Here is a 25,426-nt window from a genome sequence, read left to right on the forward strand (position 1 = left end):
CAAGTGCATTACTGCATTTCATATGTTATGCGTACGTAGTTTTTGCCGACCCTGTAGGAAATATTGTTAATGACTAACTTTTGGTAAAAAATGGAACGAAGGCAAATTTAATATTTAGAAATCAGACGGCAACTCCGCTCACTCCCCATACAACGGCACTGTTAAAACTACTGAGAGAGCCATAAATCAATAACTTAATACGCCAGAGGCATACGATTTTACACTGGAGATGGGCGAATATTATTCAAGTAGCTATCGGCGTAAACGCCTGAACTTACCAAAAATCTACCTATGTGTTTGATTTCGGTTTCTGGTACGTATATTTCACCTAGATGTCTAAAAGTATGAGATCCGAGGTGCTTTTGCCTTGTGTAGAAGTGTTGAGTTTAACATATCTCATATTCTTCCAAAGAACTAATGTTGCTGGCATCCAGTAAGTTGGTTAAACTTTACCGCATGAATCCCTATCGGACAGTGTCTGATTAGAATAACCATTGAAAGCAGAAAGACGGGCTATATCCAATTACAGGACTTTCTAGATTCACAAAGGATTGTATATAACAGGCCAAATGTGATCTCGGCCATGCTGAGAGGCCAGACATCTAACGCAACCTAACCGAGCACCTCTTCCCTGGTTGTAGATAAATGATTCAGAGGTTAGGCTTGTTCTTTCCCAATATTGTTATTCTTTTAGAGACTAAATGGTTAAAACAAGTACAAGGCTCATGAGTTTTTAAATACAGTATTGGAAATTAATTTTTTAAGGGTCAACATACCTGATAAATTTATTTATGAGGTCGTGAGAAAATTTCAAGCCATTTCGGAGTAATTTTCCTCACTGGCCTAAAAACAACGTTTCAAAAATATCGCATTGAAAGTCAAAACTATTTGTCAGATCAATATTCGAATGATATTCTTATATACATACATATGTGTAAGTATGTATATTCGAATGCATGTAATATGCAAACAAGTCAGAAGTACTTTCAATTAATTTTTTGAAGTATCCAAATATTAATCCATCTTCAAAACTTAACATTTTGCCCCTATGCTATAGACCTAATTACAAAAAGTGTACTTATAGCAAGCACTTGAGATGAATAATTCATTCAAATAAAAAATGAATTCTTAATACATAAACTATTCTTGATCTGCATATATATTGTGACAAAAAATTACCAGGAAATTTTCAACATTTATATTTAAAAGTTGCAATTCTTTTTATATTATGACATAAAAATGCCCGGAAATTGTAAACAAAATGCAAAATAGTTATTTATTCATCAATATTTATTTTTTCGCCTGCGAATTTTTTCAGTCCTCGAAACACTTTTCACAAGCACTTTTTGGGATGGCCATCAACTCCTTCAGCGAACTTTGTTTCATCTCTTCAATGACCGAAAAAGGGGTTCCATAGGGCGGCAATTTCAGTTTGGGGTACGAGAAAAAAACACACGGACCCAAATCTGGTGAATACGGTGGTTGATCGATGGCATTCATATCGTTTTTGGGTTTAAATTTGGTCACAATCGTAGCTCGATGCAATGGTGCATTATCATCGTGTAAAATCCATTAATTCTTCTTCCACAATTCCGGCCATTTTCGACGGATGTTCTCATGGAAACGCCGCAATACGGCCAAACTTCTTGACCGTCTGTCCCTCCGGAACAAATTCATGATGCACCAAACCACGAATGTCGAAAAAACAATGAGCATCCCTTGATGTATGAGCGACTTTGGCGTGGTTTTTTGGTTTCGGCTCGTTTTTCCCTCCATTCTGCTAATTGTTAATTTGTTTACATGTAGAACTCATAAACCATGTCTCATTGGTAGTTATAATGCTCCCAATAAATTCTCATAATCAAGCATCTCTAAAGAGACCTGTTTACGGTACTATTTTTGAAAAAAAAAATCCGCTTTATCAGGACGAGTCGAGCTAGAACGCGTTTGATACCCAAAATATCCACCAAAATCATTCGACAGCAACTTTCAACAATATTCTTCACTTTTTTAATATTTTAATCAGTTGAAGAGGTCGAAGGTCGTACAGAACGTGGCATATCTTTAACGATATCTCGTCCGTCTTTGAAGGCTTTGCACCACTCGTAGGCTTGTGTTTTTGATAAAACAGAATCGCCGCAAGCCTTTTCCAACATTGACAATGATTTAGCACACGAAATTTGGTTAGAAATACAAATTTTGAGACAAAACCTTTCCTCGATATTTTTATCCAATGTAAAAATCGCAACTAATACTGAAGTCTACCGACTTAAGCAGCTGCTGTAAAGAAACTGGTTGACAGATTGCGCTCCTATTTAGCATAGTAATTAAGGACAGTTCTACTAACTTACCAATAATATTTTTTTGAAATATCATTTAACCGGGAAATTTAATTACTATTTCCGGGTACTTTTTTGTCACAATGTAAGTCAAAAGTCCAGAATTTCTCATATGTGCATCTACATACTCTGTAAATACATTTCAATTATCTCAAGCCGCTTAGAAAAGTTTCCACTAGGAAACGAATCCCACATCTTTCTTTTCTTTTCCTTTTGCTTATTTTGCACACTCATAATGTTAAGTGGTGCTTTCAGATATGCAAAGAAAGAGCGCATGTGAAGTAATGCCAATAAGTCGAATGGAGTGGAGTGCTGAAGATAAATGCCATAGATTATGGCGGTTCTTCTGCGCGTCTAACAGCACTTGAAACGGTCAGCTTGTCGGCTATTTGCGGCGCACAACGGCAAAGCAAGTCAAGTAATAACAGAATAATGGAAAGAAAACAATAATAACTATCTGAAAACTTTGATGGCTACACATTTCTTTAATAATATGCATAGCACATACATACATACAGATGTACAATAAAGCAACGGCTCTTGGAAAGGCAAGAAGAACAGTACATGTTACGTTACCTTACGTTACAGCACTGACACCATAATTTCATTGCGGCATAAATCTTCAAATGCCATTAATGAAATGGAAAATGGAATGAAATAAAACGCTGCTATTGATGTTGCTCTTATTGTTGTTGATATTGCTATTAATAAATAATCGGCAAGCGAACACCAACGAACATCAGCTACATAACAGCGCTTATTGCGTATGGTCGTGTCGAGCCGAGGAGGTGTGTGTGGACAGTTGTCAGTCAGTGTCTGTGTGTGTGTGGTTGGTTGTTTATTAGATTTCATATTTTGCAAAGAAAAAGAGAAATGTATGAAAATGTGCGAGACATTTCGCCTCAATTTGAACCAACCGCCATCAAAGCGCGAAGCAGGAAAGGGAAGTCTGTGCGAAGGCTGTGTATCGCATTAGCATATTTACATACATACATACATATGTATGTGTGTACACTCACATCACTGTGATGCTGTGGGAGCATGGCACAGCCAGTTTATGTGATCGTGTAGTGATACGCCCGCTGGAAACATCAATAAGTATTTTATTGTTATCAAGCTGTTGGTACAGATTACAAGAGCCGTTAGGGATGTACTCATGTATATATTGATGTATGTATACTATTATGTATATATTTGATTGGGTCTATGCGAAAAATTGAGTTTTTATACTTTTCGACCTAATATTAGGTTAGGTTAGGTTGGGTTAGATGATTGATCGAAGATCGCACGTGGACTGGAATATGTAGTCCCTTGTGAAGCCATTAAAATGAAGAACTCATGTGTTCGGACTTGTAGATTGGCAGAACGCTTAGTAGCCAATACAAATTTGCATAGGCCTTCAATTTCAACTATCGCCAATTCAGTGGGATTTCATACGCGGAACTATCAAGAAAGAAGCGCTGAGTTGTTTCCACCTCATCTTATTCCATAAAGATTCTGAAAACGACGCCTGGTAAGACTCTCAACCTTACAGCATGGACGCCAATAGGGCAGTGACCTATTAAAAGCCCTACTATGAAGGGGCTAACCCATTGGGCAAAGAGATCACTAGATCTCCTGCGATCAATCTTAAGCCAAAAGACTTTGCGACTGTGCAAGTACAGATGGCCAAGCTTCCGCGAAGCCCAGCTATTTAGTAGTTGAACACAGGAGGATACCGCTCCCATTCTACCGATAGCGGTTCTAGAATGCATTTCCTTGCCAGCTCATCAGTTTGCAATTTCCTGCGTTTCCGTAATGGCCTCGCACACATTCCGGTCTTATCACAAAGCCAATTGATGCTATGAATAACGAGGCTAGGTACTCCTCGACCAACCCTGAGTGCACTGTAAATGAGTTCGAGGCTGCTATCTGAATGAACGGTCACTTCTCTGAAAGAGGATACACTGCGGAGCAGCAGATCTACTGATAACTTACTGGCTGCAACCTCGGCTTGGAAGGCACTACAATAGTCAGGAAGTTGGAAACTGGAGTTGATAGAGAGCTACTGACAGAAAACTTCTCACCAACCTACCCCCCAAGCTTGGCCCCTCCGTAAAGAAACTCACTGCTCCTCCCCTCCAACGGGTTCTTCCCACCCATAGCTCCTTTGTTGGCATATGGGCAGAGAAGAAGCCGTCAGGGTTCGGTTTAGGTGATCCGGTGTGAAGTCAAAGTATGTCAGGATATCCGAGTGTTCAGATAGGCGTTCTTTAAAGGATCCAGATTCTCTGAGTCTAATAGCCACTTTCGCGGCCATACACTATGTTCAAAATGGCGTTAAGTGCCTTGGTTGGAGTGGTCCTTACTGCACCAAACATGCTGATGAGCGCCATCCTTGGAACACTATCGACTTTCTTTTCAAGTGTGGTCCTTTTTAGCGCCTTCCACCACGTAAAGACTCCATAGAACGTAATGAGCTTGACTATGGTGTCATAGAGCCAGAGGACCACTTTCAGTGAGATACTCCACCTCTTGCCAATTCTATTAATAGAATTAATTCTGTGACCGCGTTTCTTGGTTATTCTCGTCCTCTGAAGTAATCTTCACAGATCTAATTATAGATAGATATCGATTTAGGTCCTTAGTTGAAGATATTTGAGAAATGCCAAAAAATGAAGAAGCAGTAGATTGCGGAAGCGTGGAGAGTTTTGTTAAAACTTATGGACTTGGAGAATTTTTTCATTATTTTTCCACGACTAGAATTCATTTGTAAAAATCAGATATCGTTTAAATTATAGCAATCATTATCGTTTTTTCGATTTCAATTAATATTGCTTGAATTCAGCTAAATTTCCCAAGAAACTAAGCAAAAATAAACCGAAATAATAAATTTAAGAGCAGATCCATGTTCAAATGCCACGAAATAGATACTTATTTATGTGTGTAGACAGATATATGCTGGCTTGTTACTCCCCTAAATTATCGTTGTTGCTATGATTATTGTATTTTTTGTCCGCCTTCCGTTGTCTCATGCCAATTTGAGAGGATAAGAGTCTTGTTCACATGAATTTTAACGAATGAACGACTTTGATGCCGCGTGACACGCGAATTCGTTAAAAGCACAAACGTATTGACTTCGGTGTGTTAGTGTGTGTGTGTGTGCTTAGACATGCAAACGCAAGTTAAATATTTGTTCGAGTATGTACTTATGGACTCTGAGTATTTATGTATGTATGTATGTACATATATACCATAAAAACGTTTAAGTGTCGGCAGGCGGCAGTGTGACAAAGTCGAATTGTGCGCCAACCAATTAATTAGCATACAAAACTAATGTTTGAGATAGACATATTTATTAACTGGCAGTGCATACACACATACATATGTACATATTCATATGACTACCAGTTTGTGTTTGAGATACATTAGCGCCAATTGGATTGAGTTGAATTTGAATTTTATACGTTATCCGACGAGAGTTCAATTTAAGTGTAATTGTAATTGCTTAATATATGTATGTGTGACTCTATGTGCATACATACATATATACATATATGTATTTACCTGTACATGCGAAGCTGCAAGATGCTTGAGTTGAGAAATAATGTGATTAAAATGATAATTCGAACTACTTCAAAGATTTAAATCTCCTGAGAAATCACCGAATTCAATACAACAAAAGGAAACGTCGGAGACCCTTTTAAATGTATACATTGTGACAAAAAAGCGCCCGTCAATTGTCGTTGTGGCAAGGTTTGCGAAAATATATTGGCCTACATCCATACAAAATTAAATTTACACAACAACTGAAACCGCTTGACCTCCAGAATCTCCGTATATACGTCAGACAGCAATCCACACGTACTTCAAGAGTCACCATTGCATCCCGAAAAAAATTGCGATTTGGTGTGGTTCATGGGCTAGCGGCATCTTTGGGTCGTACTTCTTCCGTGATGATCAAGACCGGTACGTTACTGTGAATGGAAATCGCTAACGCTCAGTGATAACCGAATATTTTTGGCCCGAATTTGATGACATGGACTTGAACAATATGTGGTTCCAACGGGACGGCGCCACAAGCCACACAGCGAATGTCAATCGAGTCAAGTGGCCGCCTCGGACGTGCGATTTGACACCGTTAGTCTATTACCTATGGGGCCACGTCCAGTCTAATGTCTGTGCCAACAAGTCAGCGATGATTGATGAACTTCGTATGAATATTGTCTTCTAAAGACTATTTAGTTTCAACCTATCGTCCGAAAGGCTCATTGGTTCGTTCAACCCGGGTGCACATATATTCATGGGAATATTTTATAGTAAGACGATTATGGGAGGGACTACATCTGCACTCATCATTTGGAATGCTTTAAGAGCCTCTTCTTTTTGTGACATCCATAGCTGCTTCGAAGAACAGTCCTGAAAAATAAATACTCACAATTCGTTTCAAATTTTTCATTGAATAAAATCAAAAGTTCAGAGAGTTAGGTTAGGTTCCCAGTTCACAGAGCTTTCCGAAGCATTATTTAGTTTCTAAGAAGCAGGTGTGCGACATTCATGTATTAACTCTATCTTTTTCTGAGTCTTTTATGCCGCCAAACTTTACCTCTATCGCGATGTGGTAGCCATCAGCCACACCTCTGGGAGCACAAAACTGAGCAATGTTGGATAAAAATAGATTTCATTATGCACTTTTATGTGAATATTTCGCATAGTCAAGTCAAGTCATACTTATACGTATACATATGCATGCCTATAAAAGTTTTGTTTGTCATAAAGCAGTTTACGGACATTCATGCATAATATCTCATCCATTTATGTTGTCATACAACTTTCTTCGGCTCATTAGCGGTATTCAAAACAATGGTATGACAATGATGAAACCAAAGCGAGCTCTGCGAGAAAGTCAAAACGATTATGCATAAAATGCCAAGCCAAATGCGCTAGTCATAAGTGAATTGCCAATAAAATACAAGTAGTATAATTATTAAATTTGCTTTTGAATGTCATAAGCAAGCATTAGCCGAGTTGCATGCGTTTGAGGACAATTTCAGAGTTAATCACGAGAAAATAGTATCGGACATTATTGGCGCATCGCATACCTGCGCTGAGAGCTCCCACATTGTGTGCGTGCCAGTGCGGCTTCCTACAGTAGATAACAGTACATATACAGGTACATTGTGCATGCATCCTATGGTTTTACTGCTACTAACTCGTCGCTGAATTTAGTGCCTCGTGTTGCGCTATAAATTTTGCTGAATTCATGAGGAACGCATCAAATATCTGTCCAATCGTTCGAGTACTCGCGTCCATTACGGTTCATAATAATGCAAAATGGGCAATTAAATTTGTTATCTGCCAATTGAATGGCCTCACGAATATGCGCGACGTTTGAACTTTCGAGCGTGCAGGTGAAGCCACTCACCACTCAATCACCCACCACCGCTTCAGATATTCGCTCAACCACTTGGCTACCACATTGTATGTATGCATGTGTGTGTGCGTGAATGACTGTAGTTAACAGTTAGTGACTGAAATTTGTTTGCATGTAAGCACATAGGCACATATCGACACATGAATTCAAAATCCGACGTTAGCGGGCTTACACATGGTGGTATGCATTTATTAGGGTGAGCCAAAAAAAAATCGAATTTCTATCTCTTACGTCGACATCTTAAATTGAAAGCGTACAAAATACAGCTAGTGAAAGAACTGAAGCCATTCGACCTTCGCAAGCGACATCGCTTCGCTCTATGGACTTTAGGAAAGTTCCAAGATGATCCGAAGTTGTCGAGCCAAATTTTGTTCAGCGATGCTGTCCATTTCAGACCCAATGAGTATGTTAACAAGCAAAATTGCCGCAATTGGTACGAATAGCAACCTGAAGAGATTCAAGGGCTGACATTTTATCCAGAAAAATGATGTCGATGAGAACATATGGCAACCGTTTTCGGGCTATGATAACCGCCTATTTGAAATCACACAGAGCTAAGTAAAGCGAATATGGTGGTTGCGGCTCGATATCGGTTGAAAATTGGCAAAAGCTTACGAAGAATCAATTCAGTGTACGACGGTGCATTATCGTGTTGCAAAAACCAAGAGTTGTCGGCTCATAATACCGGCCTTTTTTACGAAAAGCTTCGCGCAAACGACCCATAACACTCAAATAATATTCCTTGTTGACACCTTATCTTGTCGGAAGGAATTTGGATTGCACCACATCTCGGTAATCGAAGAAAACTAACAACACAACCTCGATTTTTGACCTGCTTGGACGTATTTTTTTCGGCTACGGCTCACCTTCGCCACGATATTCCGCCGACTGATCGTCTGTTTCCTGGTCGTAAGCATATATCCAACACTCATCGCCAGTAATAATGCGCTTCATGTTATACTAAAAGTGGGAAAGCTTTGTTTTACAGACGTTAGAGCGACTCTGTTTATCGAAAAAGTTTAGTGTGTTTGTAACCAATTTTGCTTTCATCTTTTTTAAGCCCAAATAGTCTTTCAAAAAGATCTCTGACTGTTTATCCTCTATTCTCAAGCATCAATTCCTATATTTTATTGACATATTGACCATCAGTTGATGTAGATAGTTCATCGTCAACGCGTTCTCGACCCTCTTTGAATAATTTGTACTAATCAAAAGCACTTTCTCGAGCTAAACAATTATCACCGAAGGTTTTTTCCAACATTCTGAAAGTTTCGGCACCAGAAATTTGATTCCGCACACAAAATGTCACTGACAGTCATACTAACCCAGAAAAAAAAATAATATTACGACAAATGGGTTTTCGCGTGAAATTTTAATTAAAAGGTCTTACTATTTTTTGCCCACAGCAGTATTCCTCTGTATACAATTTAACCCATAAATTCGATATTAGCTTATTTTGGCTCACCCTACTTAATATATGCAGGTATGTACATATGTGTGTTGATCCTCACCTGCCCGCCAGTTTAAAGCCCACTGCATTGAGCACTCATTGAAATGAAGATAAATGGCTATAACTGTGCTTTTTAACTATTTCCATTCATTATTTTATTTTCATTAATTCTTTTTGCCACCGATTCCCCTCTATCTCCCTCTCCTTCTTGCTCTCGCTTGACGTCAAGTGGAGTGGCTTTTATTTTCAAATTGTAATTAAATAGTTAGTTTCCAATGGTTTATTATCGCTGTCGTTTGGTAACTGGAAATGAAATCGTAATTTGTTGACGGTCAAATGCAATTTAGATTAGTGAAATACGGCAGCTCGACGTTCGTTCGGCTCTGTTCGGTTTGCGTGTGTGCAAAGCTGTGTGCGTGCGGAAAAACAGTAATTTTAATTAATTGCTAATTTAATCGATAAATGACAATAACGGACATATATCTGTATTTAAGTGGTTTTATCATTGTTTGTTGCAATTTTCTTTTTGCGTCGCTGTCAGCTGTCATGTGAAGTGCAGTTATGTAAGTCATTGTATTGTTTTCACATGACTGCTCCAAGTTTTTACGTAAAGACTTAACATGCATGCGAATTGCAAATACCGTTGGGTTTTGATATTAATTTAATTTGATTTGGGGATTGGTTTTGTGGTATATACATACGTACATATTTGCCGTCTTCATACAACATTTTGATTAGCAGAAAATATAGAGAATCCTTTTCACATCTACTATGATATATTTCTTCTTATGGGATCAATGTTAACGGTTATATGAAGAAATATTCTGATGGCATACGTAGTATAAACTTTATATACGCATCGTATATGTACGAGCTTGTATATCGTATTCTTGTGTATTCGGAATGACCCGAATATACACGGATATTTCGGAAATAATAAAAATAACGCTATTAGATCAATTGCGGCAATTGGTGTTAATTTAAAATCGGCCTTTGTCTAACATAATTTGTATTGTTGATAACGGCATTTCCTGTCTCATTTCGAAACCGTAATCGGATAAATTTTTGGGGATGCAATAGTCACGGCACTTCTCATCGTACCAGCTGTGCTTTTGCCTTTTCCGAAACCTAATGGTTTCATTTGCAGCTGTACGTAACGAGCTTGAATTGCCGTCCCACAGTCCCACAGTTTCCTTATACCGAGTTGCTGATGAGTGCTGTCAGAGATCAGAAGTGCAAGTCGAGTAGATAATCGTTAGGTTGTCTGCTGTAATTGCAGCTTCTCGACGTCGAACCTTCCTTGTGTTTGTTGATGTGCGTTTTTTGCTGCACAGAGGCGGGTGCTCATCTAGGTTGCAACGAGATAATGGTCCGAGTAGATGCTAGGACTTCAGAGCCTACGCACGTCTAACACTGGAGACATGTTTTCCGTGTATCACAACATGATGGATCTGGTTAGTGGATTTTCGATCCAGAGACAGTCAGTTAGCTGATGAATTTTTCTATGCTGGAGTCTAGTACTACATATAATCATATTTACGGCCCCGGCGAAGTTGATCAGTCTCAATCCATTTGGGGATGTTTCATCATGGTGGCTACATTTACCAACCGTTGTGCCTAAGATGCCTTATTTGCTCACCCTGGCGTTAAATTCGCCAAGGATGAGTTTAACATCGTGGCTGTGGCAAGTCTTATATGTGCGCTCCAAGGGCTTATAGAATACATCTTTGGTCATACCGCCTTTCTCTTCTGTTGGGGCGTGGAAGAACTTCGCTTTGATGCGGATTGTGGCTAGACATTCATCTACCGGTGTGAATGTCAGAACGCAGCGAAGGAGTCTATCTCCCATCACGAATCCCACACCGAATTTGCGCTCCTTTATGGGGCCACTGTAGTAAATACCACAAGGAACTATTCGTCTCAGTTCTTGTCCCGTCCATCGCACTTCTTGGATGGTGGTGGTGTCAGCCTTTGCTCTTACCAGGACATCAACTATCTGGGCAGCGGCACCTTCCCAATTAAGAGACCATTCCTTTCAGGTGCATGCCCTTAAATCGTAATTCTTAAAGCGTTTGCTGTGGTCGTCATCATCCGAGGTGTGTTTGCCCAAACGCCATTACCTACTGAGCTATGCCAGAAGGTTCTATATGTAAATTCTCCTGCAGCCAGTAGCCATACCACCGATTTTGCTGCGCAGTTTGCGGCGATGAAGTTTTTAGGTGGCAGGTTTTGTAACAGTTCAACAGCCGCCGTTGGAGTTGTTCTTAAAGCTCCTGTTATGCTTAGCGCAGCGAGTCTCTGAACCCTTACCTGATACGTGAATCTCCGTACGCCTGTCCACCATACTACTGCACCGTAGAGCGGAATGGCTCTAACAACAGCTGTGTAGCGCCAATGCATAAGGGAGGGAGAGAGCTCCCGGTTGTGCCGAGCATCTACCTACACGCATATAAAGCATTGCTGGCATTCCTCACACTTTCTTCCACGTTGTGCTTCCACAGCAGTTTGCTGTCCAAGATTACCCCAAGGTACTTAAATTGTTTCTTGAGAGAGAGGAATCTCCATAGAATAATTTTTTACTTTCTTGTGAACACAAGCAGATCCGTTTTCTCCGGGTTCAATCCCAGATCAGTTTTTAAAATGGCAATATAGTCCGCATATGCCACTATCTTAGAGGCTTTGCCTTTTAAGTCTCTTAGACATTTATTCACCACTAATTTCCATAGAAGCGGAGATAGCACTCCACCTTGGCGAGTATCTCTACAGACTACGTACTGTGTCCAAGGTTTTCTCTAGCGTTTTCAGCAGGAAAGAAGTTAAGCTTATAGACCTAAACACTTTTGAGTAGGTTGGGAGGTTTCTTCGGTATGAAAACTATCCTAGCCTCTTTCTATGAGTGTGGCACATTGCTGAACTTCATACATTGGTTATATGTACATCTATAGATGTGTTAAAAATTTCTAATAATTTAAAAATTTACAACTTTTTTGTAATTTGTTAAGCTTTTAGCATCTTACTCAATTCCCTAAAAAATACGATTCTTACTGTCATAAGCCCGGTGCTATATTTAAATGCATACTGTATATATGTATACAGTCAGACCTAGTCATAAGCATGCTTGCACCTATATAACGAAATAAATTGAATGCTTTGACGCAATGACTCACAAATTCCTGCGATTTCTTGCACCCAACGTAAGGCAAAAAGCTGGTCGAGCCAGTTCCAGCGCGCAAACGCAGCAAGCACGTGTGAATCATCGCGAAACAAGCTTTAGAAATACGAGTTGTCTAAATAGATTCAGTCTCCTTTGTTCACAACAAAAACGGTATAAAGTCAAAATATTTTGGAATTAGAGCTGATTATCACAACAGTACAACTAATGCTTTAAGCCTCCAAAATACACACCTCTTCCCCACCAAAACGACCATCGCTTCAATGTTAACAAATTTTGCAAAAAACAACAACGTACAATTAACGCCATTAGCAGTGTTTACTAACGATATAAGCGAGTGTTAACACGCCCATTTCCAGAAGACGAAATTCAGCAATCAAAATGTGCGCGAAATAAGACTATTAAACACAAGCTTGCATATGTACATACATACATATATCCAATAATACATAACATTGTTGTTATTGCCTGTAGGTACACATGTACGCTTGATTTGTGAGCATTATTGCATGACATATTGCCGCTTAGCAATCGGTTAATAGCAAATTTACCGCTATTGGCATTTGATAGCGCTACTAAGTATCGCATTTCTCACGTCAATCTAATTTCCAATTCACATTTTTGTTGCACTCACAGGCAAATTCGCTGATTTATAAACAGTAGCTGTTACCTTTACACACACCTCCCCATGCGTAGGTATAGCCATTAGTATATACTATATTTATTTGCTTAGGGGCTGAGTGAAAAAATATCCGCTAATTAGCACATTGCTTCTGTGTGTGTGTGTGCATGTTGGTGTCCGCTAAACACTTTGGTAATTGAGGCGATTCGATCGGTAATTGACTGAACGGAATCCGATTTCTTAATTCACCGGGAAACGATTATGACAGGAATAGGTGAACAAAAAAAGAAAAGAAAAAAAATTAACTTCGGTTGCTATACCACCTTTAACAAATACAAAAGATTCCTTATAAGACTACTATATGCTATAGTGATCCCATCTGAAAGAGACAGACGGATGGGCAGATAGAAATAATTATGGCTAAATTGACACAGCTGATCATGCTGGTCACTTATATAAGTGTGATCCATTTCCAGCTTCCCTACTTTTTAAAATAAAAAAAAAACAGAAACTTCAAATTGAATGGGGAATGTTTATTATCATTCGAACAAACATTCTTTAGCATTTATTTTTTGAAATATCCCTTTCAAATGTTGGTCGCGGATACTTCTCAGATGGTTCTTCTGTTGAGTCCAATTTTCGATGGCTCATTCGATCATTTCGGCTCGTAACTGGCCAATGACATGAGTGATTTTTTATTCCAAGGCCTGCATCGAAGCGGGACTGTCTGCATAGACTTTAGCCTTTACATATTCCCACAGTCTAACGGTGTGATCTCAGTCGATCTTTGTGACCAATCGACCGGCCTAAAATATTAAATGATCTGCTTACCGAAGTGTTCTCTCAATAGATCTGTATCCGAATGTTAGCCAATAATGAATGCTGGGTCTCAAGATGAGTGATGTTGTTGCGAATAGTATCTAGTATAGTATAGGTCTATTGTGTTGACCATAAGTTGAGCGAAGCAACCCGAACACATTCTTTACAGAACGTAAATTTTCGCAATAAAGTTGAACGATTTGTAAAGGTTGTTTGGTGTAACAGCTTGACACGACTTACGCGTGATCTCTCTCAAAAAAAAGGCTATTGAAAAAAATAAGTCTACTTGGATCACATATATGTACTATATGTATGTATTTGTTATAAGTTTTCTAACGCTTTCTCCTGCTACAAACTTCGTGCCAATCTTAGCATATTTGTTTAGGGTACAACAAAAAGAGAAAAGCAGGAAGAGCTAAGTTCGGGTGTAATCCAACCCAACATTTTAAGCTCTTATAATTTTGAAGACCCAAAGCCGGGGAAATATAATAAATATCATTCAAAAACTGACATTTTCGGCATAAAGTTGGCTAGAATAACGGTAATGACTATATGTAATATATGGAGGCTTGGGTAATTCACAGACCGATTTCAAAGACATTCGGTACTATAGGATCTCGAGTCTTATACATTTCTTTTATGTTGTTAAGATATCTTACATATTGACCTATACATCGAATTAAGTCAAAAAGAAGTTTAAAATTGTATGTTACATATATGGGGGCTTAGAGCTATAGACTCGAATCTATCAATTTTTGGCTTCACGATCAAAGTTTAACGGTATTTGCGGTAAAAAAATCAGATATAAGCACTGAGGTTCACATAATCTGTATCTGTAAACTTGAAAAGTTGTGGTAAATTCATACTATTTTTGAACATGGGATGGTATACCTGGCATCACTATCGATACCTCCTTCAGTGTATCATACCGTTGGGGCCCCAGATGCTTGCAGCGTAGTCCTGCCAATGAGGGACAAGTCCACTAAAGATGTTCCATTGTTTCTTTGGTGATTTACTCTAGACATTTCCTACAGTCTTCTTGATCTATCAACTCCATTCTGCGGGCGTGTGCCGCCGCCAGGCAGTGACCAGTTAGTATTCCGATCACTTTCGACTGCTGTCCTGCTTCCCAAGACACTTCTGGCCGATATGCGATACGAGGTTACTGCTTTGATTGCAGCTTGACTGTCTACGTAGATGTTGGCTCTAGTATTGATTATGATATTCACTAAATTTTGCTGAAATGTGTCTAGTAGTCGCTGCAATAAAGGATTTCACACTAAGGCAGGGGGTGCCATGTCCATTGTCCACTTTTGATACCCACTCCTAAGAAGTCTTTGCGTACTATCTTGGGTGTATAATCTAATGACGCATTTATTCAGTGAATTATCGGTCTTTTAGTGGTTTTCAACATACTCGTTATATGGGAAGTGGGCGTGGTTATCAACAGATTTCATATATTTTCATAGTGCTTTTAGAAGTGCTAGCAGGACATCTTCTTTTCAGCAAGTTTGGTTGAAATCGCTTTTGTGGCTTGGAAGATATGCATATACAATTTATTAGATGGCGGAGTCACGCCCACTTTTAAAAAAGTTTTAAACCGCAGAACAAGAATATAAAGGGAAATGACAACATACATACTTCTTATTAAAAAATTTTTGATGAAGCTGCCAGTTCAAATAAATCGGAACTATTGTATTTTTGAAATATTTTTCCCTCATAGCTCAAGGCATATCAATTTCACTCAACCCTTCCTCTCTTTGCTCAACTATTTATAGTAGGACAGGAAGGCTTTAAAAATAATTTCGACATGCGACATATGTTTTTATTACCGTGAAAAGTTCAAAGTGCTGTCACTATTTAATAGCATGAGAAATGAGATCCGAATGTGGAAAGCTGAGCCAAAAATAGCGGAGGCGTTATGCTTCTTCTTGCACTGCATGGGCTTAGTCAGTTCATGAATGCAGGGCACCTAATACGGAATTTAGGTGATTTATAGTAATGCAGTTGCAATTGATGCGCCCACTTTCATTACTTTAATGCGGAAAAGGGAGCTTAAAACTCGATAAAAAAATGCAGAGACTTTTAAGTGAAAATAAAAAATGCAAAGCGAAATTAATGATGGCTCATGGTGACATCACTTCGCGGCAATCACATCATTCACTTTATTTCTACGAATATATACTTTTGTGTGTCTGTAGATATGTATGGCACAAGCTTTGGCATTGAACGAACGCCGCTTTGTTGTCCGCGATTCAATGCCGAATCGTAATTTCGATTGCGATTACCTAATTTTTGCAACGCACGATTGCACCCGCTGAATACCAAATCTTCTATTATACACACCACGCCCACACAAACAGTACATCACTTTGCAAACTTTCAATCAATTTCCATTTCCTCTAATTACAGTTATGAACGAATCGAATAAACGCAAGAAACTGAAATCACGCACAGCAACTGTACCGAGTGGCGGCGGTCAAGGTCATACCCATGCTGAGGGCTATATGAAGGATCACTTGGACGCCTGGCTGGAGACTTGTCTCAAGGATGCCTCCAATGCACAGCTGTCCTCCTCATCAGAGTTCTTAGATTATAATCCAATGCCCGCGAGTACTGTTAGTGGCGTCGGCGGCGGTAGTGGTGGTATTAGTACAACAAATCCGCAAAAATTCCTACAACAACAAATGCAGCAACGTCATCAACAAAGCCAGCAACAACAGCGTGAGCAGCAGCAACAACAACAACAACAGAATCAAGCGTATTTGTCTAATAACAGTTTGAATAACGCGAATCAACAGCCAACATTTTCATATGTACAACAGCAGCAACACCAACAACAGCACTCGCCACAAATGCAACAACAACAATTTGGTTTGCGTTCGGGTCCAATGTCATTTTCCGGCGGTTATGCGGGCGGTGGCAGTGGACCCTTCAGCCAAGGTTTTCAACGGGTGAGTGTTGCTAGAGAATCTAACTGTATTATAAAGCTTTCATTGTCAGTTAGCAGGAAGCAGAGATTGAAGAAAAATCGAATGAACTCAGTGAAGATCTCTGAGACGATCATAGAAGCATTCTTTAAACCCAAAATGGTTCAGATCTCCTTGTTCTACCGAAAATATATTGATAGAAGACAAAAGGCTTCTGAGGCACTCAATGTTGTCTCTTTTTGTTTGCTCAAATCTGTGAAAACCGTGAAAAAGAGAATACTTAACATTCTAAGCGTCAATGCGGTAGGGAGAAAGCCGCGTCCTGGAAAGGATTCTTTTATTTAATTTAAGTAGACCACCGAACTATATTTAGAAGAACAACTCTTTCAAATGTTGATCGTGGCTACGTCTCAGATTGTACATTCGTTGAGTCCAATGTTCGAGCATTTAACTGGCAAATGACACACATGATGTTTTGCTCCAAGACCTGAAACGAAGCAGGATTGTCCGCAGAGACTTTAGACTTTACATATCCCTATAGGAAATAGTTTAACGGTGTGACATCACACGATCTTAGTGGCCAATCAACAGCCCTAAAATGTGAAATTATCTGCTCACCGAAGTGTTCTCTGAATAAATCCATTGATTTATGATTATTGAAGAAATATGAACCGATGATTCCACCGTCCCTCTGTACAAAATTTAGTTCGAAAACGTCGGTTCTTCTTGAAACTTTTCAAGAGCCCATAGAGCGAAGCGATGTAGCTTGGGAAGGTAGAGTGGCTTCAGTTCATGCACAAAGACTCTTTCATTTTAAACTCTCGACGTAAAGTTTACCAAGTCGTTTCATACATCAGATCGACTTGCTGCGAACGGCATTGAATCGACTCTCCACGGCCTTCGAGTACACTCTCATCTGCGGCTATAGCAGCATTTGCTTCGCTGCGGTTGACGTGGTCTATTCTGCCAAAAAAAGCTACTGAAAAAAGTGCCTCTACTTGGATCAACCGTTGTATTGAATTTATCTAATAGGCAACTGTCCATAGACCTCATAAGCAAAAATTGTTACATTAGCTGAGACCTCGAAAGAAACAAGCTTTGTGAGATCGTTCTTCAATACCAACATTTTAGCATATTCGCTATAAAAACGGCTAATATTTTTCAAATTTTTTTGTAATTAAATATCCTGACTTCATTCTATCCCTCGGGTCTTTCATAGAGAATTTTTTATTTCAAGCTCTCATTTTTGCTGCCCTTTCAGAATGTGCCAAATTACATGAAACAATCTCACTACAACAACCGCTACTCCATGATGTTCCCACACAGCGGCATGGGACCTGGTCCTGGTGGTTATTATCAACAAACCGATGCCCAAGACTTCGCCAGTCTGCCGCCCATAGTAAATATGATGGGCGGTTCATCGGAAATGGAAAATAACTCGACAGATGTGCTCGATGGCAGTGGCAGCAATCCGAATATTAGTAGAGGGTATGTAAAATATATTAAATTTAATCTTTTATGCACATTTAGCAGACGTTATACCTTTTATACAATATTGTTAACTTTTCTTCCATATTTTTCGTCTCCGTTAGTTTCCGTTTCAGCGATCCTTGCCTGCTGAATCCGTCCGACAACGACTCGAAAGTGAGTGGCCAAAATACACCCGATCGTCGCAATCAGTTGCCGAGCGATTTGGAGAATAATAAATTCTTCGCTGCTCTAATGGAACAGATTAATCTATTGCACGAAACTAATACGAAGATTTGCCGAAATCTACACGAAACAAAAGGTGAGCAATTAAGTATTTTATGTCTGACTACAAGCATACACGGGATGTACTATATATTTGTATTATATATATATTTTTAGTTATTATTATGTAGCAACAACACACACGTTAAGTTTTAGCTTTACTCATTGTTAGTTTCTTAATTTTATACTTATACGTATGTATATGTAGAGTTAAATAATTTGTTTTTACTTTTTTATTTGTGGCACAGTATTACCTTGTGAGCCGCTAATTATACTTAGTTAATCGCTCAGAACTAATTTAGTAGGTTTTCTCCTTCAATTTAATGAATGCTTTCATTAATGTCATTGTAGGCTTTCAACTTTTATTTGCTCAGCACTTCTAAATAAATGTATAAGTATTCCTATAAAATATGTATATATCATACACATGTTTACTGAATTCCGATAGTACAGTAGTTGAACAAGTTGAGTGAAATTAATTAGAAACGAAGCACATTTTCTTGAATAATACTAAGTAAGTCAAGTTGTACTTCGGCTAAAGAGTTATTACTCTTACATACTTATATCATCATTATCAATTATAGTAGTGGGAAAAAGAATTGATTATTTTCATCATTTTTTCTACAGTGAAGCCTTCTTCTGGCTGATCGAATTGAAAAACTGGTAGGTCAATGATTGAAGTAGTATATACAGAACATGCAGAAAACATAGAGGGTGATCCATTTCGAGGTTACGATTTTCTATTTTTTGAAATCCCAAAGTGTTCTCTCAATAAATCCATTGATTAATGCGATATGTGGGAAGTGATGCTTTCTTGTTGAAACAAAGTGTCATCACATAGACGGTTATCATGGCGCAATAATGGTCGCTATTGACGTAACTTTCTCACCAGGATAACTTTTGTAGAAATATGGACGGATTGATTCCAACGGACACCAAACCGTTGTTTTTTCTGGATGAAATGGTAGCTCTTGAATCTCTTCAGGTTTTCTTCGTTCCAAATGCAGCAAATTTTATTGATTATATATCCATGGAGCCAGAAATGGCTTTCAATTTAAAATCTCAACGTAAAATGCGCTAAGTCGTTCCATGCGTCAATCCGAGTTGCTGCGAACGGAACCGAATCAACTCTCCACGGTCTTCTTGTACACTCTCACCTACAGCTGCCATATTTTCTTCTGTGCTGTGGGTAGTCTGTACGGTCAGATATTATCCAACAATGGAATCTTGAGTTTAGAGATCGGTGATGGTGTTGCGAATAGTATGCTCGGTAGGCCCACAATATTGACCATAAATTGAGCGAAGCACCCGAAACACATTCATTACAGAACATGAATTTTCTTCCATCCAAAAAATTGAGCAGATACTGGAACAAGTAATAGATTAAAGGTGTCAAGTCTGGACAATATGGAGGGTTTGTTAGCCAAACCTATTCAAGCTTTCCGCGAGTCATCAAACTTTTATGAGGCCTCGCATTATCCTAACTGGAACGCTATACCTTATCTACAAAAGCTCAAAATAAAGCATTCCTTTGAAATCCCACCAAACAGAGAAAGTCATATTTTTTTGTGACTATCAGTCTTCGAAATGGTTTGAGCTGTTTTATACTTTTTAGGCCATGATCTCTTGCACTTTACATTCAAGGAAACAACACGCTTTTCGTCGCTTCAAAATTGGATCACTGCTTTGTCGTTTGATAAGCAGTCATTAATGCGACCAAGTTTTTCTGTAAAAGCATGAGGAACCGATATGATAAACTTCGAAATTAATCCTGGACGTTTCATGTGCTTGTCGTCGGTCGCGCTAGACAAATTTAACCTTTGAGCAAACTCTCAAGTTGTTATTCAATGATTTTCATTGGGTAATAACTTTATTTTCTCCACATCGGCTTCAAGAGTCCTTCCAGGATTCTAAAGATCGAAATTGTCGGAACGAAATTTTGAAAACGTATTCTGGCATTGACATTCAGTCAACACATCATCTCCGTACACAACACATAATTTTCGTTTCGTTTGAACTGTGTTTTTACCCTTTCAGATGTTCCATCTTCGAAAAAGCCCCAAACAAAAACTATTCCAAAAAATTCAAAAAAATTGTTATAAACAAGTCTTACTAGTTGGCTGCGAAAAGCTTCAATAAGATCAGATTACTTAATAAACGAGCCAATTCCTAAAGTTTTCTTGTGGTAAAAATACTTTGCCAAATAAAAATGCAAAGATTTGAATCTGAACAATCAGTTTATATGGCAACTATGTTCTATGGGGGTCCGATGTCGGCAAAATGTCAGATTGATATCCCAAAAACTGACGGGCTAGTTCGTATATATAGTATAGACAGACAGATGAACTTAGTGGCAAACTTATGTAATACGCCATGTTCAGGGCATAAAAAGCAGTCTAAGGCTAGATTAAGTTGTTGCAGGTTCAGGTTAGGAGAACGATCTTACAAAAGTGGGCCTTAAAAAAGGTGAAAAAAAGATGAAAGTGAGGTTGAAACTCATTGAAACGGCATGGTTTTTTATTTCTGGAATATAACTATCCCTCAAAATTCGATTTTGGTTAGAAATAAGACAACATTTGTAATAATGGATAAGACCGAATGCATTTAGTAAACATTTAATTGAAATTACAGTTAATCTACCACAATAACAACTTAATTATTTTTAATAAACTGAAACAGATTTGCTTCAATTGAACTCTGGGCTCTTATCTCGTTTTGCAATTGTCTTTTCTGATCTTAGACTTACAATAAAGATTCTTTATCTCACATCAGCAAAGATAATTTACGAAAGCAAATTAATTACGGCACAGTTATTTATTCACTTTTTATATTACTTTGTATATTTAGTATATACTCATACAACTTATTAGGGTGGTTCAAAAAAAATTTTGCGCTTGATATTCTGAAAAATAGTAATTACGGCATAGTTATTTCTGACTTTTCTACTACCTTGTGTATATGGTACATAAATACTCATACAACATATTAGGGTGGTTCAAAAAAAATTTTTTTTGCTGTCACCCTGAAAAATAGGTTCTTAGACACCTCTAAGAAAATCTTTTCGAGCATGAGCTCTTAGTTGTAACGAAAAGGTCTAGCACCGTAAAATTTGAGATATTTTTCTCATTATAAGATCAGAAAAATTCATTTCTCGCTTCCAACTACTTGAAAATAACTCATTCATACTTGACGAGATTTTGGTAGCGGTGACTTAAAACCAATTTTTCATAGCACCAAACGATAATATTACTTATTTTGCCCACCCTAATATATACACATGTATATGTCTGTAGCATCCGCACTTTCACAGCTCATTAGCTTTGCTAAGCAGTATTTAACTATTCATAAGCGTGCAACTGCAAGTAAATATTTGTTTTGAGCTTAGTTATCAATTAAATACAAAGCTACACAGCGTTTACTCGCCGCTTTAAATTGCAAAAATAAAATTTTATTTTATGTACACTATCTCTATTTACGCCCCTTCCAACGTCAGCGTGACTCTAGTTGTATTTGTATTTGTAGTTGTAAATAAGTGCCATTTAGCATTGTAATTTAGTAGTCTGTTATGTATTTATTGTTGTAATTGTACTTTTAATTTATTTTCTGTTTTTGTATTTTAATTATTATTTGTTTCTATGTCTTCCCTTTTTGTTCTTTTCTTACTCTCTTCCTCTCTCTTATCGTATCGATCTTGGCAATAAAAAATCAAATAAAACTAAATCCAAAAAAAATTCCAAAAACAAACTCTTTAGTTGATATTGAAGCTTTAAAGCACGCACCCAATTGGGGTTTGAGACACCGTAGAGATAGCTTGAGTGGATTAAGTACGCACAGTCAGCCCATGGTATTTGGCGGTGGATTTGGTGGTATGCAAAGTCCAGCGCCAACTTATCATTCAGGTATGTTGTCCAATGTAATGTTTCTTTTTTTATTTGTATTCCAAATATCTTTTTTTAATTTTCAAAAATAAATTTTTGTTTTGGCTTTTCTATTTGAGTACGAGTATTTTGAAATTATGTTTCGTTTTTCTTGTAAAACTTGGTTTGGTTTTCGTACTACAACGCCAACAACACACCAGTATTTTGATTTCACGATTTTGTTGCATATTTTCTTAAATTCACATAATGCTGCATATTTCTAGGCGCATACACCCCAGGTATGATGACCGACGTGGTTCGTGAGGTGAAAGAGGCCGCTCGTGTGCGCGAAGATGCGCTATTAAATCGGTAAGTGAAAAATGAGTACGAGAGATATATTATGCTTTAAAATGCACTGAAAATAAGGTAGCTTAGCCGGCTTAGAAACATTATTTTTAAATATTTCCATAATTTATTTGAAATGGCTGAGTATTGTTACTCTTCTTATTCTTTACTGGCGTAGACACCACTTCCATAATTATAGCTGAGTTAACAACGTCGCGCTAGTCGTTTCTTTTTTTAAATACCAAGTGCAGTCAGATCTTTCTGTATTTGGTCTCCCTCTTCCTCTGCTTCTACCGACGGGTACTGAGTCGAAAACCTTCAAAGCTGTAGTTTTCTCATGACTTCAACATGACTTAGCCAGCGCAGTTGCCGTCTCTTGATTCGCTGAACTATGTCAATGTCGTCGTATACCGTACAGCTCATCGTTCCACCGACTGCGGTATTCGTCGTTACTAATGCGCAAAGGACCAGAAATCTTCTGCAAAACCTTTCTCTCGTACACTCCTAAGGTCGACTCATTAGATGATGTCATTGTCCATATTTCTACATCACATAGTAGGACGGGAATGATAAGTGACTTGTAGAGTATGGTCTTTGTTCGTGGAGGGAGGGAATTTACTTTTCGATTGTCTACTCAGTCTAAAGTAACACCTGTTGGCAAGAGTGATATTAGTTTTGATGCTGTTTCCTAGATAGACGAAATTATCAACGACTTCGAAGTTATGACTGTCAACACTGACGTGGGAGCCCAGTCGCGTGTGCGATATCCTCATTCACGACTAGACCCATACGCTTCGCTTCCTTATCCACTCTGGAGAAAGCAGAACTATCGGCGCGGTTGCTGAGACCAATGATATCGAAGTCTTTGGCATACGCCAGCAGTTGTACACTCTTATTGAAGACCTTCTTTATTTAGCTCTGCAGCTCGAATTATTTTCTCCAGAAATAGATTGAAAAAGTCACATGATAGGAAAGTCGCCTTGTATGAACCTCATTTGATACCGAAAAGTTTGGAGAGGTCTTTCCCGATACTGACGGAGGTTTTGATATTGCTCGAAGTCAGTTTATACAGCCGTATTAGTTTTGTGAGGATACCACCATACCATAGCGGCATAAAGCGGTGAAAATCTGGTAGATAGTACTACAGATAACCATATTTTGGGCTCCGGCGAAGTCGATCAGCCTCAACCCATTTGGGGATGTTTCCTCGTGGAGGCTGAATTTACCGACTGTTGTGCCAAAGATAACATCCTTGCCCACCCTGGCATAAAGGAAAGCAAGACATCAGTCATCTGCGCAGCGGCAGCTTCTCAATTAAGGCACCTGACATCCAGGTCATGCCCTTAAAAAGTTATCCTTAATGCGTTTGCCATGGTCGTCATCAAAAGATGGTTTCTCTTCCGAGACTGTTGGCAATTTTTCATTGGGAGCGTTTTTTTTACGTCACGGGTCCCAAACCCAGCGCACAACCCTGTGGAGTTGCTTCGCCTTCTCACTTTAGCTCGGCTTCAAACGGATGTTCTTCGTCTAGGACCGTCGTGAGCTGCTTGAGCCGTATGTAAAAGAATCATTTCTGGCCACTACCAATTGAATGGCAATTAGAGAACTTTCTCCACTTGCGTGAACTTCTACACATGATTCCATCCTGATTTTTAATTATACAAAATGTCAAAACACAATAACACCCATTCTTAATATTTCAGGGTAAAAGCGATGGTCGAAGAGCGTCAATGGTCGTTTAATGAGAGCAACTTGCGCATGATGCGCGACATTGAAGAGCTAAAGGTTAGTTAAAAATACATACTAACGCGCATATTTACTCTAATCTAACCATCCTATATGTCATTTTATTCCATTCTTCTTTCAGTCTCAAGTCCATCATCTGCGCGCCGACCGCAAAGAGTCCAACAAACGCATTACACACCTCGAGGCGGAGAACAAGTACATGCGTCAAATGTTGACGAATCTCTTCAACCAGCGCAACGCACCCGACATCATCTACGAGAATGAAACACTGCGCACACAACGCAAATCCTTTCCAACAGCGCCGGCACGACGCTCACAATCGATGAATCTGCATTACGGCACCATACACCATCAACCGCCAACCGTTGCGCTCACCGTGGATGAGCAGGACGAGCGCTTGCATATCGTTGAGGCGGCCACGCAGCAGCGTGCCACCGCCGCGGACATGGTGACCGTAAGTGATAGACGCACCACTGAGTTGCGCAGTTCGTTCTCCAGCTCGGATGGTGGCGGTAGCGTGGGAGCGGGTAGTTGTGGTGGTGGTGTGGTTGGCACCGGTGCTGCTGCGCGTAACAGTGGCAGCAGTGGTGCCAGTGGCGTAGGCATTTGTACAGTAACAGCCATGCCTAACGGTAACGCTGCAATGGCCAGCGGTCAACAGCTGATGTCGCCGCCAAACTTTGCGTTGATATCAACACCGGCCGAGGAGGAGGCGGTCAAAATGCGCAAAAAGAAGGGCCGAAAAGTGCCACAAATCGACGGCTCGAAGCGTAACGGTGAATATCACGAGGAAGTAAGTGGCGCTGCCGTGGCTGCGACACACGCTGATGAGGATGCTGGCAATGAGGCGGACGACGATAGCAAACTGTCGTCACAGGAGCTGCAGCAGGAGTTGCAGGATGCGGTGGCAGCGCGTAAGGAGGCCGATAATCGTGTCATTGCGTGGGTTTAATTGCTTGCATACACTTTAGTGAAATGTTG

The 25,426-nt window shown here is 39.2% G+C and overlaps 1 protein-coding gene across 4 annotated transcripts in view; it reads left to right on the top strand.

The window, feature by feature from the left end:
* Window positions 1–25,426, top strand: part of LOC120769634 (signal transducer and activator of transcription B) — a 60,399-nt gene that overhangs the window by 30,126 nt on the left and 4,847 nt on the right. For 2 of the 4 annotated variants that reach the window (XM_040096742.1, XM_040096748.1), the window contains 7 exons: window positions 16,228–16,769; window positions 18,007–18,233; window positions 18,338–18,534; window positions 22,250–22,396; window positions 22,639–22,723; window positions 24,403–24,484; window positions 24,567–25,387. In XM_040096742.1, the coding sequence (XP_039952676.1) occupies window positions 16,228–16,769; window positions 18,007–18,233; window positions 18,338–18,534; window positions 22,250–22,396; window positions 22,639–22,723; window positions 24,403–24,484; window positions 24,567–25,387 (2,101 nt within the window). The remainder of the gene's footprint in view (window positions 1–16,227; window positions 16,770–18,006; window positions 18,234–18,337; window positions 18,535–22,249; window positions 22,397–22,638; window positions 22,724–24,402; window positions 24,485–24,566; window positions 25,388–25,426) is intronic. The other 2 variants (XM_040096762.1, XM_040096754.1) reach the window with 2 other exon arrangements.

The sequence above is a fragment of the Bactrocera tryoni genome, chromosome 1 (assembly GCF_016617805.1).
Source record: "Bactrocera tryoni isolate S06 chromosome 1, CSIRO_BtryS06_freeze2, whole genome shotgun sequence".
In the NCBI taxonomy this organism is placed as follows: Eukaryota; Metazoa; Arthropoda; class Insecta; order Diptera; family Tephritidae; genus Bactrocera; species Bactrocera tryoni.